The sequence below is a fragment of the Corvus kubaryi genome, unplaced genomic scaffold, assembly GCF_017639235.1.
Source record: "Corvus kubaryi isolate FWS band 111438036 unplaced genomic scaffold, C.kubaryi_AGA036_p1.0 37361, whole genome shotgun sequence".
Taxonomy (NCBI): domain Eukaryota; kingdom Metazoa; phylum Chordata; class Aves; order Passeriformes; family Corvidae; genus Corvus; species Corvus kubaryi.
In genome coordinates, this window is record NW_024581118.1 from 3815232 (window position 1) to 3827551 (window position 12320).

The 12320-nt window shown below is 52.2% G+C and overlaps 2 protein-coding genes across 4 annotated transcripts in view; one reads left to right on the plus strand and one right to left on the minus strand.

Moving 5' to 3' along the window:
* PAPPA2 (pappalysin 2) overlaps positions 1-8507 on the plus strand; it is an 87623-nt gene extending 79116 nt beyond the window's left edge. For both annotated transcript variants that reach the window (XM_042033825.1, XM_042033824.1), the window contains exons 21-22: positions 6425-6523; positions 8421-8507. In XM_042033825.1, coding sequence (XP_041889759.1) covers positions 6425-6523; positions 8421-8495 — 174 coding nt within the window. In that variant the 3' untranslated portion in view covers positions 8496-8507. The remainder of the gene's footprint in view (positions 1-6424; positions 6524-8420) is intronic.
* The window catches only part of ASTN1 (astrotactin 1), a 68641-nt gene continuing 57915 nt past the window's right edge, over positions 1595-12320 (minus strand). Inside the window, exon 23 of one of the 2 annotated variants that reach the window (XM_042033829.1) lies at positions 1595-4033. In XM_042033829.1, the coding sequence (XP_041889763.1) occupies positions 3937-4033 (97 nt within the window). In that variant the 3' untranslated portion in view covers positions 1595-3936. Of the gene's footprint in view, positions 4034-7126; positions 9621-12320 lie in introns of those variants that run through there. The other variant, XM_042033830.1, reaches the window with a different exon arrangement.

Here is a 12320-nt window from a genome sequence, read left to right on the forward strand (position 1 = left end):
TGGGTCAGGAGGCCCTTGTGGTTTTCAAGGCTTGTTTTCCATAACCCGTTCTATCCTGTAACATATTTTGCACAAAGGGCTTGGCAGCAGATCTAATCCATGCAGCAGGCAAGCTGCTGAGGGCAGGATGGCAGGCTGGTGCTCGTGGCATGGGAAGTCCTGCCTTCCCTTGTGTGTCACAGCAGTGTCCCTGTGAATGGTGAGCACTGGGGACTATCTCTGGGAGCCACCATGCTTGCCAGGAGCACTATTGGCACACAGCAACTTCCCCTGCTCCTCTCTCCCTGTTCCTTCCTGCTTCTGTTTCTCTTCTCCTGCTAGCATTGAGATCAGGGTGTAAAAAGGACAAGGCTAAGGAGCTCACCATGAATAGATCATAGACGTGGATGTTTTGATGGAAGCAAAGGCCTGCTCCGATGCGGTGATCTACACAAGCTTTTCATCCCTCTCTTCCCTCTTGTCCTTTGGACTGTGCAAAGACCTTTCTGCTGAGACGTGAGGCCTCTGAGCAGCACAGAGCAGGACAGGGATAAGGAAACACATCCCCATGCAGGAGTCCAAAGTGCCACAGCAGAAGCATGTCTGAGCCAAATCCTGGCCTGGGACACCGGAGCACTTTCAGGCACCATGAAGGCAAGGACCCGCTCTCCTGGGATGGCCATCGACAGCAGCCCACGGAGCCTCTGTGCACTCCCTCCCCCCTACAGACACCAATCCTGCACAACCTCAGCACAAACTGGTTCACATGAGCCCGGCTGTCTGCAGGAAACCCATGTTCAAGGGACCCAACTGTCCTGAAGAACACCTGGAGCTCCACACCAAGACTGCTGGGAGCTGGTATGGTAGTGCCAGTGATGGTCCACGAGCTGAAACCAGGCAGCAGGATGTCACAACCCTCCAGCCCATCACCTCTGCCCTGAAGTGTTCCTTCAGGCGTATGGAGCATGTTCTCAAGCAACAAGCCTCTGTTTCTGTAGTGAGAGGTGGGGAGAAGACATTGGGGCTGGAGACCTGAGATGTGATATCAGCAAGGTGCGTGCTTAGCTGACGAGTGCCTCAGGGACACCAGCAGGCTCAGAAGCAGTTGGAATTTCTCTGTTTTGCTTTCTGTCTGTGTCTGAGGTGATGGGGCAGGTCCATGATGTCTCCAGCAAGCTATGCTACAGGCATGTACCTCCAAGGGACAGCTGCCACAGTTTGAAAGGAGCAGAGGGATGGCTCAGGGGACAGAAACTGGAAGACATAAAAATGGGCAATGAAGTACTAAGTCTGTAGGATTTTGTTTCTCTTCTTCGGACCACTTGGTCCCAGGTTCCTGTTTCCAAATTTCTAGAGGTCTCTTCCTCTGGGTGGTGCTCACCCTGCTTCCCTCTTTACAATGGGCCAGGTAGACCTTGCTCACTGCTCAGGGCACAAAGACATCCCAAAAAACTTTCTGAGCATAAGCCAGACCTGTTCCCTCTCTGTCCCTCTCTGTTTTTGAGAGCCAATTTCCTCCTTGTGCCAGAGAGCCTCCAAAAAGAGAGAAGGAAAGTGAATGTGCTCGGGGTGTCAAGGGGGGGAGAAAAAATAAAATAAAAGACACTGCAACAGAGAGAGGGCCAAGAAAAATATTTAATCCAAACAATGAACATTGTCATTTCCTCCCACAGTCTGCATTCCCAGTCAACTTCCCTGGGCAAGCAGGGAGAGCCAAGAATGACCGGGCGCTCTGCCTCACCAGCGTGAATGTGTGTAAGGAAAGGGCTGTGTCCTGGGGACACGGTGCTATAGCATCCTTTTAGCCAGCTCCTGTCACATCTCTGGCCTTAAGGACTGACAGTCTTCTGCAGGGGAACAGTGGTTTGCAAGGGTGTTGGAGGGATTGGGACAGGGATGGGAGGGGGAATTTTCGGGGACCCAAGCTGGGGTGGTGGATGTATTGGGGCTTTAAGTGAACCAGATGTTTAACAAGGCTTTGGGCACTCTTCAGGTCCTCCCAGGGGCCTCCCAGAGCTTTTGGAAAGATCTTGCTAGTGGCTGAGGTGGGGAGGAAGGAAAGACACCCGGCAGGGAGAAGCTCCCCTCTGCCTCTCGGAGGGCTCCTGCAGCCCCTCCATGCTTTCCTTTCCCCACACACCCCGCCTGTCCCTCCCTGCCACGGGCAGCACCTTCACCTGGGACATGGCTTCTCTTGCTCCAGACCCCTGGAGCTGTAGCACTCTGCAGCCCTGGGGCAACGCAGGCTCGTGTCCCATGGTTCTGTGAACCCTGGTTTGGGCTGACATCCCTCTGCCACCAAAGGGATGGGGTTTCCAACTGAGCTTCCCACCACTAGTGACTCATCCATCTCAGGAGCAGAGTTACCGGTGGCGAAGCTGAGGCACGAGGCGTGAGTCCGAGGGCAGCAGCAGCTTTTCCAGGGCTGGTCCCTGCCCAAATGGTGGTTCCCCTGTTTCTCTGGGGGTGCTTTCAAGGCAACAGCTGAGGAGGGCAAAGACACCTGCGCCTTCTCAGCCACGTGGCTGTGTCAGCTTGATGCTCAGAATACCAATTCCCAAAGGGAAAAATGAAAGGACAGCAAAACCCAGGCTGACTTAGAAGCTCCATGAAAGCAAACTATGCACCCTCCTTGGATGGATCAGCACAGTCACAACACCCTGGACCAGTCTGGGAGAAAGCATTTTGCTTCTTAAGGCTGGACTTGACTCCCCGAAACTGGGATTTGGCCTTTCAATGGCTGTGTGCAGATAGAAACGACAAGCACTTTCCACCTCAGTGGTAGATCAGGGGAGTCTTTCAGCTCCTCAGTTACACAGCTGGCCAGGTGAATGCTGATTTTTTTTTTTTTTTTTTTCCCTCTTTATTCCACCTTCCTCCAAAGCATCTGGAAGGGGTGATGGCCAAAAGCAAGGTGCTGGGCCTTCAGGTGTGCTCAACCAGAGCAAAACCTGCATTCCTGGAAAATAATGTTTCCCAAGCACCAGCAGTGCAACACTGAAATATGTACAACACTGATGGGATCTGGGATTCAGCCTTCATGATCCACCTTTCCCTCACCTGTTGCACCTTTTTGTGCTCTTTCACACTGAATCAACCTACGTGTGAGGTGGATTTGAAGAAAAATGCCTGGAACCTTTCTTCCTCACTGATGGCAGGGCAGCAGCCCCGAGGATGGAGCCAGCCTGGGGACTCTTCAAGGGCTGTGGAAAAATACTGTGCACAGGCACTGTACCCTGCGTGACATCTCCCAGCATCCTTGAGAGATGGACCCACTGAGCACTCAGAGATGCTTCTGGCTGGCATGCACTGGGATCTAACCAGCCCTTTCTCCCATCCTTCCTCTGCCTGCAATATTTTTCCCTCTTCCATTCTTTTCCCTCCTTTGATTTTTTCTCTTTTCAGCTGTGCCTGCTCCCAGCTTTGAGAGCCTCTGTTTTTTTAGCCTATTTAAATTGCCAAGCCCTTGATTTGCTGTTACTATTTTCGTGCCGGCAGCACAGGGCCCTGGCCCAGCAGCGCCAGATGCTGCACCTCCACGTGCTGACACACGCCCCGCTGCAGCTCCTGTCTGAACAAACAAGGAAGATGGATGGGCGAGCGGGAGATCCGCTGACACAGCCCGTCTCCCTGGCTGCCTCGGTGGCACGCCGCCTGGCCCAGCAGCTCCCCACCACTCAACACAGCGCAGAGCGGCTGCTGCAATTGCCTTATTCATTTTTTCCCTGTTTATAAGAGACATTTCAACCAGCCCACGACCCCCCCAGGCTGCAGGGTGCGTGTTCCGGCAGTTGGGACCCAGCTGACCATTTCCCTGGATCACATCCATCACCTTCGTGTGGCACAGCTGGGCATTGGTGTTTTCCTTTTTCTTGGCAGCACCTTCCGACATCATCAGGTGGTTTTGCGAGTGGCCTTCTCCCACCACTGGCATTGCTTTCTGTAGAGCCACGCGTCTCAAGCACAGGCTGAGCAGAGTCTGTACAGGGTCTGCTCCCTCACATCGCCTATCCTCGGCACATTGCATCGCCTGTGTCCTCCCTTGCCATGATTCCTGCAAGGCCAAAATGAGACCGATGCAAGGACAAGGGCTCCTGTGCCCTCGAGGGTAACCAGCACTTTACTTCGCTCTTTCTGCTTGCAAAGACAAAACCATCTGGAAGTTCCCAGTAAGGCAAAGGCACAGGAGTCACCATGTTCTCCAAACACTAGGCAAGGAGCGGGGACAGAAATCCCCAAACCCTGTGCCTGGCTCTCCTGAGCCTCGAGTCCAATTAGTCATTTTTTATTTTCCCTTCATATGTTTTTCCAATGTAATTTGGAGCATGAGTTGTTAAGTTTCCCCAACAAGTGTTGCCATAGGAGCCTGTATTTGTTTAGGGTGGGGTACGGGCTCCGGCTGGGTGAGAGGAGGGGGCAGTTAGCCCTGATAGGTGTAGTGAGAGGCTGAGAGCCTCTCCTTCCCCATCCTGTCCCTGCCTCTGTCCTCCCCCCACCTTGCACGCAAGATCTGGAAATCGTTTCAGACCTGTGCAGCCAGGATGGGCAAACCTCCCCATAATTGTATGGAAACTACCAAAGCGACGGGTGTTGTTTTGCCAGTGACTCATGACATATGGAGCAAAGCTCAAGGAAAAACTCCACCGCGGGGAAGGCTGCAAAAGCAAATCACACCCAGAAGAGCCTTCCCCTGCCAGCGGCCCTGGCCAGTCCCCTGACTGCATCCTGGCACCTGCCAACCCCGACATCCCTGCCCTGGCCCTCCCGGTGCTCAAAGCTGCTTCGAGACTAAGAAACCTTCTTTGATCACAATCATTTAAGACCCACCTGATGCTTTTTAGTGGAAGAGGAGTGTTAACACTGTTGCCTTGAAGAAAGTGCACCCTGGTCTCCTCTGGTTGTGGTTTGTGACAGCAACGATTGGGGTCAAATCCCTTTTTGTTTTTGAGCGAGCTACCTAACTCGGCTGTGCCTCAATTTCCCAGCTGCAGGAAGGTGTGCTCTTTCTACTGCTCTTCCGAGGTCTTCCAGGCTAAAGTGATCTCTCTGTGGCTGCCTGAATTTGGCCTGTGGCCTGTGCTACTGATAGCAGAGACCAGACTTGGTGGTTTGCCATAATCCCTGCTGCTACTGCCTAAAGTGTTAGTAGCCTGTGTTGAGCCCATTTCTGTTCCTTGTGAGTCACAAGGACAAAAAGCCACATGGGTTCTCTGGTTTTGGCATGGTTTCTTCATGTGAATTTACTGGCGTTATCACCAGGCCCACATGTTGGCTTTGGCACAGGGGGTGCAGGGCTGTTGTGGGGCAATGGTGTTTTTCAGCAGGCTGTCATTCAGTTTAAGGGTGCTACATGTGAATGTCCATCATCAAAGGCTGAGTCTGGGCATTTTTGGGAGTCTGGTTGTTGTGTGGGGCCAACCAGATCCAATGAAACTAGTCAGCTGTTTCCATGAACAACGGGATAGCCAGGTTTCCACCAAGAGTCCTGTTCAGTCTGGAGAAGACTCTGGAAACCTTAAAGCACCTTCCCGGACTAAAAGGGGCTACACAAGAGCTGGGGAGGGACTTTCAGCAAGGGCATTGAGCAATAGGATAAGGGGTAGTGGCTTTAAACTGAAAGAGGGTGGGTTTAGACTTGATATTAGGAAGACATTTTTGACTCTGAGGGTGTTGGGACACAGGCACAGGCTGCCCAGAGAAGTTTTGGCCACCCCATCCCTGAAAATGTTCAAGACCAGAGTGGACAGGACACCTGGTATAGTGGAAGATGTCCCTGCCCGTGGCAGGGGTGTTGGAATGAGATGGTCTTTAAAGCCCCTTCCAATCAAAACCATTCCATGATTCCACAATTCTGATAGAAACCGTCCTTCTGGAGGTTGGCCATGGTTGCTGGGCCAGCAAGTACCATCAGAGAGCCCGAAGTGGAAGAAGCATTTAATTGCTAATCACCCTATCAACGAATGGCTTCTCCATGCTGTAGCTCGTTCAGCTGCTGCCTGGCGGTGCTGGTGTGTACCTGTGATAAATAAACCTTGGCTGCTGACCGCTCCTGACCCTCCTTGCAAGCGCTGCCCTGCTCGCAGCCGGTGCACGGGACAGTTTTCCAGCCATCGCTGGCTGCTTCCCAGCCCCAGCTGCTCGTTTCTCTTCTCTGATCAGATGACTCATGTAACTAAAACAACAAAAAACTGGTTTTCTGAATGGCTGCTTGTGCCATTTAACATTTCTGACACGATTCCATGATCCTCTAGCTGCTGCCCTTGGAACACCCACTACTCCCATCCAGACCAGCTGGGATATCTGGTGCCCTTTGGCTTTGAAGAGGGGGTTGTGTATGGTGGAAGTGGGCACAGGGGCCTTGCTGAGGACCTGGGACCTGTACTTTTGGGGGCAACCTTATGCTTTTGAATGACCTTTCACAAAGCTTTGTTCCTCTCTGCCTTAGCCCTTCCAAGCAGACGGCTGGTGTGATACCATCAACAACCGGGCATACTGCCAGTACGACGGCGGGGACTGCTGCTCCTCCACACTGTCCTCCAGGAAGGTAAGAGAGCACCTCCCAGGGCCTTGGCCAGGATCTATGGATTCAGGGGTGACTGCTATCGACGTTCTTTGGCTTTCCTGGCTGTGGAACTGAGCCTGCAATGCAATTCTCCCATGAACGGAGAACAAACCCATGGTTTTAAACCAAAGCCAGCTGAAGCTGATGGACATCGTTGCACTGATTAAGAGTGGGGTTTGGACACAGGCCAGTGTGATTGAAGCTTCAGCCCAGCTCCCCCTGAGGTTCATGGGATTTCCTCTCATTTTGGGAAACAAGTCCCAAAGAAATGACTTCCACAGGACATAGTGCTAGACATGGTGAGTCAGAAGTCACCTTGTTGTGTAATTGAGCTGTCTCAGGGGATTTTTGGTATGGTCCACTGGCATCTGCTACAAATGATGTTTCCTCCCCTCTCTGAGGAAGGAAGAATAGTGTAGAGGGAGCAATTTGGCATTCAGGTTGCTCAGACCCTTCTTTGTCTCCCGTCACAACCTTCCCTCCCACCTAACTCGCTATCCAGCACTCACAGCCCATTCTTCCTAATCATATCCAACAGCAAAACAAATCATAGGGCATGAAATAACTTCTCACTGCGAAAATATGTGAATTTGGATCTTCTCATCTTTGTTGTGGAGCTCGAATCATTTCTCCTTTCATCACGCATACATACACAGAGGAAAGAAAAAATAAAATCCTGGGAAGATCCACTTGAGATAGGAAAGAAAAGGCTTTACACCCAAGTGATGAGTGAAATCCCCACAACAGTATCATGACATCTCGGAGCAAGGCATGGCCAAAATAAAGGTTGGGTTCACAGCGGAAAGTGGAGGGGTTCAGTCCCATGGCTCTCAGGAGACCCAGACCCAGCTTGCATCCCCCACAGGTCCCAGATCAGCTGCTCGACAAGCCTCTAGCACATCTCTGTTAAGGCAGATGGAGAAATACAGGGTTTAAACATCACAAGATCCCCAAAGCACTCCAGCCCTTCCTTCACTGATCCAGTCTGTGAAAAATCAAATGTGTTTTCACAGTAAGAAAGACTCCTGGCTCTGAGCCTGGTGTGTATAAAACCTCTGAAGGAAACTCTTTTCTCAGCTCCCATGGCTCATCACCAGGCCACTGTCAACCAGGAGTCAGATGCTCAGCGCACACCCTCCCTCCTTTCTCTGCTACCACCAGCTAAGGGGACGCAGGCTTGCTCAGTCACATGCAGTTGTTATAGAGAAAGTAACGTGCAATGAACCTCCCTACCTGCATGGGGTGTCTCAAAGCTGCCCAGCTTGTGAGTGGCCCGAAATGAACCCACTGCCTGCCCCACGGAAGGCTGTTCCTGCTCACAGAGCCTCTCTCCTGCCTGGCTTTCCTTAATCCACCATGCACAAGGACAATACACCCTCATGCTGGGCAGTGTGGAGGTCAGCTCTGCAGCTGGAAGCTTGGCTGAGCTTCTCCAAGAGCTGCAGAAGACGAGGCTGCATTATCTTCATGCTTTGCTGGAAGAGTCACAGGTCCACAGGTTCAGACGTGGATGAAGGGGGTTTTCTAATAGGGACCAAACCTAAATCTAGAGGTGCCTCACCACTGCCAGCCCTAGTCCGAACATCTTACACCCATCAGGGGACACTTCTTCCCAGGGCTTGACATTGGGGGCACAAGATTCAACCTGACCTTTGGCCACAAAATTTGAAACACGTTAACAAAAAGGAAAAGGCTAAGAACAAAACTCAGCTGGAGACAGGTTGTATCAGAGCCCATTCCCCAGCGAGCGCAGAGCCTGGCCGTGCCAGCAACTGGGCACAGCCCAGAATGTCCATTTGTCCACAGCGGGGCTGGAGAGGCCTTGTGGGGGTGTGGGGGTGTCTCGGGGCGGAGGCTGAGCTCTCCCTTTGTCCCACAGGTGATCCCGTTTGCTGCTGACTGCGACCAGGACGAGTGCACGTGCCGCGACCCGGCGGCCGAGGAGAACCAGTAGCGGCAGCTGAGGGGCCTCTCTCGGTCAGGCAGCGCCGCAGGAGCCAAGGGGCAGCGGCGGGGCCGTGGGCATGGCGGGGCAAGGGGCAGGAGCGTGAGGGAGAGCCGGGCAGGGGGATGGCGACTGCACACGGAGGGCTCGAGTCCAGGCCACCAAGGAGCCCAGGAGGGCAAGCACGTGGTCCCCTCCCCATCGCTGCTCCCTCCAGAACCCACGCGAGGGGCTCAGGCAGGGGTCTGGTGCCACCTCAGCCACACGCTGGGCTAGGGTCCACGCCGAGAGCCCAGGTGCTGCCATGGATGGTTGTCCTGGTCCGGCTCCTGGGTGTCTGTCTTTGCTCTGGATTTTGTCACTATTCACCCCTCTCTGCTGTACAGGCTTCTTTTAGCAAGGTCGAGGTAGTTGTGATCTCTCTGCAAATATTTAAACTTAATTATATCTATATACATATATATAATATATATATAAATATATATTATATTTTCTTTGCTCTTGATGAAGCTGAGAAAGGATATCCTTTATCACACACCCATGCTGCTGTGAAGTACAAACTGTTGGGAAAAGCACAGGAGGAGCAGGGATTTTCCCCTTCCTTGCTGAGAGGGAGCTGGAAGGAGGACAGAGAGAGAAGCCAAACATCCAGGCCATGCCAGGAGAGAGCTCCCCAGGCGTGGAGGCTCCCACCTCAAGGTGATTTGGGCATCTTGCAGGGACCAAGTTTTGCCCTTGGTATTTGCCAATGCTTTGCATTGTTCTGCTTAGGGTGTGGATCAGGATCAGGAATCTGAGGTTGAGAAAAAATGTTGCTGTGCCCTTGAATCATCCCAGTGAGCACAGCAGATTCCAAGGGCACCACAGGCATCCATCACACATTATTTTAAAGCCCTCTGGGCAGGGTTATGTGTCCATGGGGATCACTGCATGGTCAATAGGAGCAAAGACTCACCATGCTCCCTCCCTGTCTCACTCCCCCAGCCACTGCACACCCAACTGGACGTAGAGGCCAAACCAGCGTAGCTGTGTGATGCTTGAATGAAGGATGCTGAGGCGGTCCTTCTTCTCTTCCCCCCACGTCTGAGCTCCAACTGAGTTGTGTTGTCAGCAGCTCTCAGAGGAGACTAGACCCTGTAATGCCAAAGGGACCAAAAAAAACCTGTCAGGAGACTTTGAGCATCATGTCTCACTGAGATTTTCCTTAGCAGAAGTAGTATTATTATCTCTGTCCAAGCCCCTCACACTGGACATACAATTGCTGACTTCCAAGAGGCTCCTGCTCCTGTAGGCAGTAAGTGAAAATCTGCAGATTCAGTTCTGGCCTCAAAGAAGCCCAGCAAGAAACTCTGCCCCCCATAAAATTGATTCCCAGAAGCTCAGCTTGGACCCAGCCGCATAAAGGCAGCAATAGGGAAGGTGCCTGGCTCCAGCTGGGAGTATCATGGATGGTTTTGTGCTGCAAAGAGGCAGAGAAAAGGGATAGAAAGAGGAGAGGAGAGCAGAGAAGGGACCACAGAGTTGGAACTCACTGCAGTGTCCCCGGGTGAGCTGCAGGCTGGGACCAAAGGACTCCAGGCTGCCTGGCTGTGTCCTGCCTGCATGGCCTGTGCTGTTGGATACAGGCTTCAAGCTGGAGTTTGTCTGGTGAAGGAGTGGTGGAGAGAGGGTGACACGGTGTGGAGAGATCAGGAATTTTCAAGGCATCGTTTGGCTTCCACTAGCTCTAGCCCATGCTGTTCTGTCGGGCACTGCCTACGGTCGTGTTTTACTGGAGGACCCGAGTAGGGGCAGAGGTGCTCGGACATCCTGCCAGCATCCAGGCAGGAGATGCCTCTTCCTTCTCCAAACCCTTTCCTGACCCCATCTACTTGGCCTAGGCAGGGATTTGAAGAGAGGTGGGGGACAATGAGCCCCATCCCCTCTTGCAGTAGGGACGCTGACATTTCTGTTCTCGTCGTGCACAGGTGACGACACCCCAAAATTCACCGTCAGCTGGGCAGAGAGCAGCAACATTTTGTCAGATACCCACTTTTCAATAAAAAACCAGCTCTCAAGCAACCCAAGGAAATTCAAATAATAGCTGGCCCAACACCCCCAGGATGTGCAGCTCGGGCAGCCTGTCCTGCTCCACCAGTGCAGGAAAGGGGAGACCCAGGGGTGCCAACACAGCAGGAGTGGGGTCCTGGCAGCCCCCACAGGTGGGGACAGCAGGGACGTGGGATGAGCGTGACATGCAGAAGCAGAATTTCAAGTCCCAGCATCTTGCCATGACAAACCCTTCCCTGCCTGGTGTCAGCATGCCTATGTGTTTATATGCCAAATTTTTATCCTCTTGGCATGAAAATCCCATTGTTTTTTTTTTCTCTGCTTGCCCGTGTGCGCAGGGAAGGGACTGTGCCCCATGGAGAGGAGAACTGGGGGTTGGGATGGGAAATGCTGGCTTGGCTGGTAGACATTTGTGCTTCTCATGACCAGACAGCTTCTATGTACTGAAATATTGTTCTTCTATAGCGACACTGAGCGGTTTTTGTCCCCTTTAGGGTTTTATTCACAACGGAGGCTGCTGCTATTTTTATTTTTTTGTATTTGATAATTATTTTTTATAAAAATCTATGAAAAATAAATAATCTTCTCATCCTCCATCTCTTTCGCCTCCTTGATTCACCCAAAAGGGGGCCAGGGAGGTGGTTTGCCTGTCCCGACACCTTCGGTCTGACACATTCTGCTCTTCCCAAACCACGGACTCTCCCAGAACAGTCACAGCCCAGCTGGAGATTTCCTTCAGGTTTTGGGGTGTGTAGGGACACTCACCTCCAGTGAGTGCCACCCAGGCAGCTTTTGCTGTGCCACCAGCTGCAAGAACACTTTTGCAGAAGGTCTTCTGCTGGTTATGCTACAAACTGGGTCAAGGCTGGTCACTTTTTCTAATTAATCCACTTAAAATGTAGTGAAATCTCTGTGTGTGTGTGTGTGTGTGTGTGTGTGTTCACGCCCCACCTCCCTGGGCATGGGGAGCAGAAGGTGGCTCACACTAGAGCCAGAGGACCATGTGGTATCCTGGCAAGAAAGTTAAAACCCAGGACAATAAAGTTACTTTAAGATTTGGGGATTTTTTTTCTTTGTTTCTTTAAGCAACCAGTAAACTTCGTACCTATGGGCTGAGAAACCCCAAAAAAGCCCTTGCCCTGTGTTTAAACCCCACTCTTCTTCCTCCAGCCATCTCTGATGCCCCTCATCAGTCTTTTCTTGGTGTCTGGTCTTTGCACAGGGACTCAGTCCCAGAGGAGGAACAGCATCTCCTGGTGACCTCAAATGTCCCCTCTAGGGCAAAGCTCCCCAGATCATGCACTCTGGAGAGCAGCCAGATTTGTTGAAAAGGAGTGGTCCCTGCTGCCCCCTGCTTTCTGGGGATGAACAGGGCCTGCTGGCCAATGCCAACCCTTCCAACACACACACATATCACCAAAGCCTTCCTAAAAACCTACCAGTGTGCTGGTGACGTGCCCCTTACAGTCCACTTCACCCTTTTTGGGGTGGCTTTCTCCAAACCCCCATGGATTGCAGGCCAGATGAGCCCTGAGGAGATTTTGTGATGAGCCAGCTGTGCTGAGATCTTCTTACACAGCAGTTTAGGCTTGCAGCTGCACAAGCTGCTGCCAGACAGACCCTCTCCTCCTCCTCCTCCTCTTCCTCCTCCTCCATCTCGTTACATAGCCACAGCTTATTGTGCAGTGAGCTGGTGGTTAACTGCATGGAAAATAGCAGAAGGAAAGTATCGGGGTGTATTTTTAGCTTATTTTCCTGCAATTTAGCACTGGGAAAAGAAAAAAA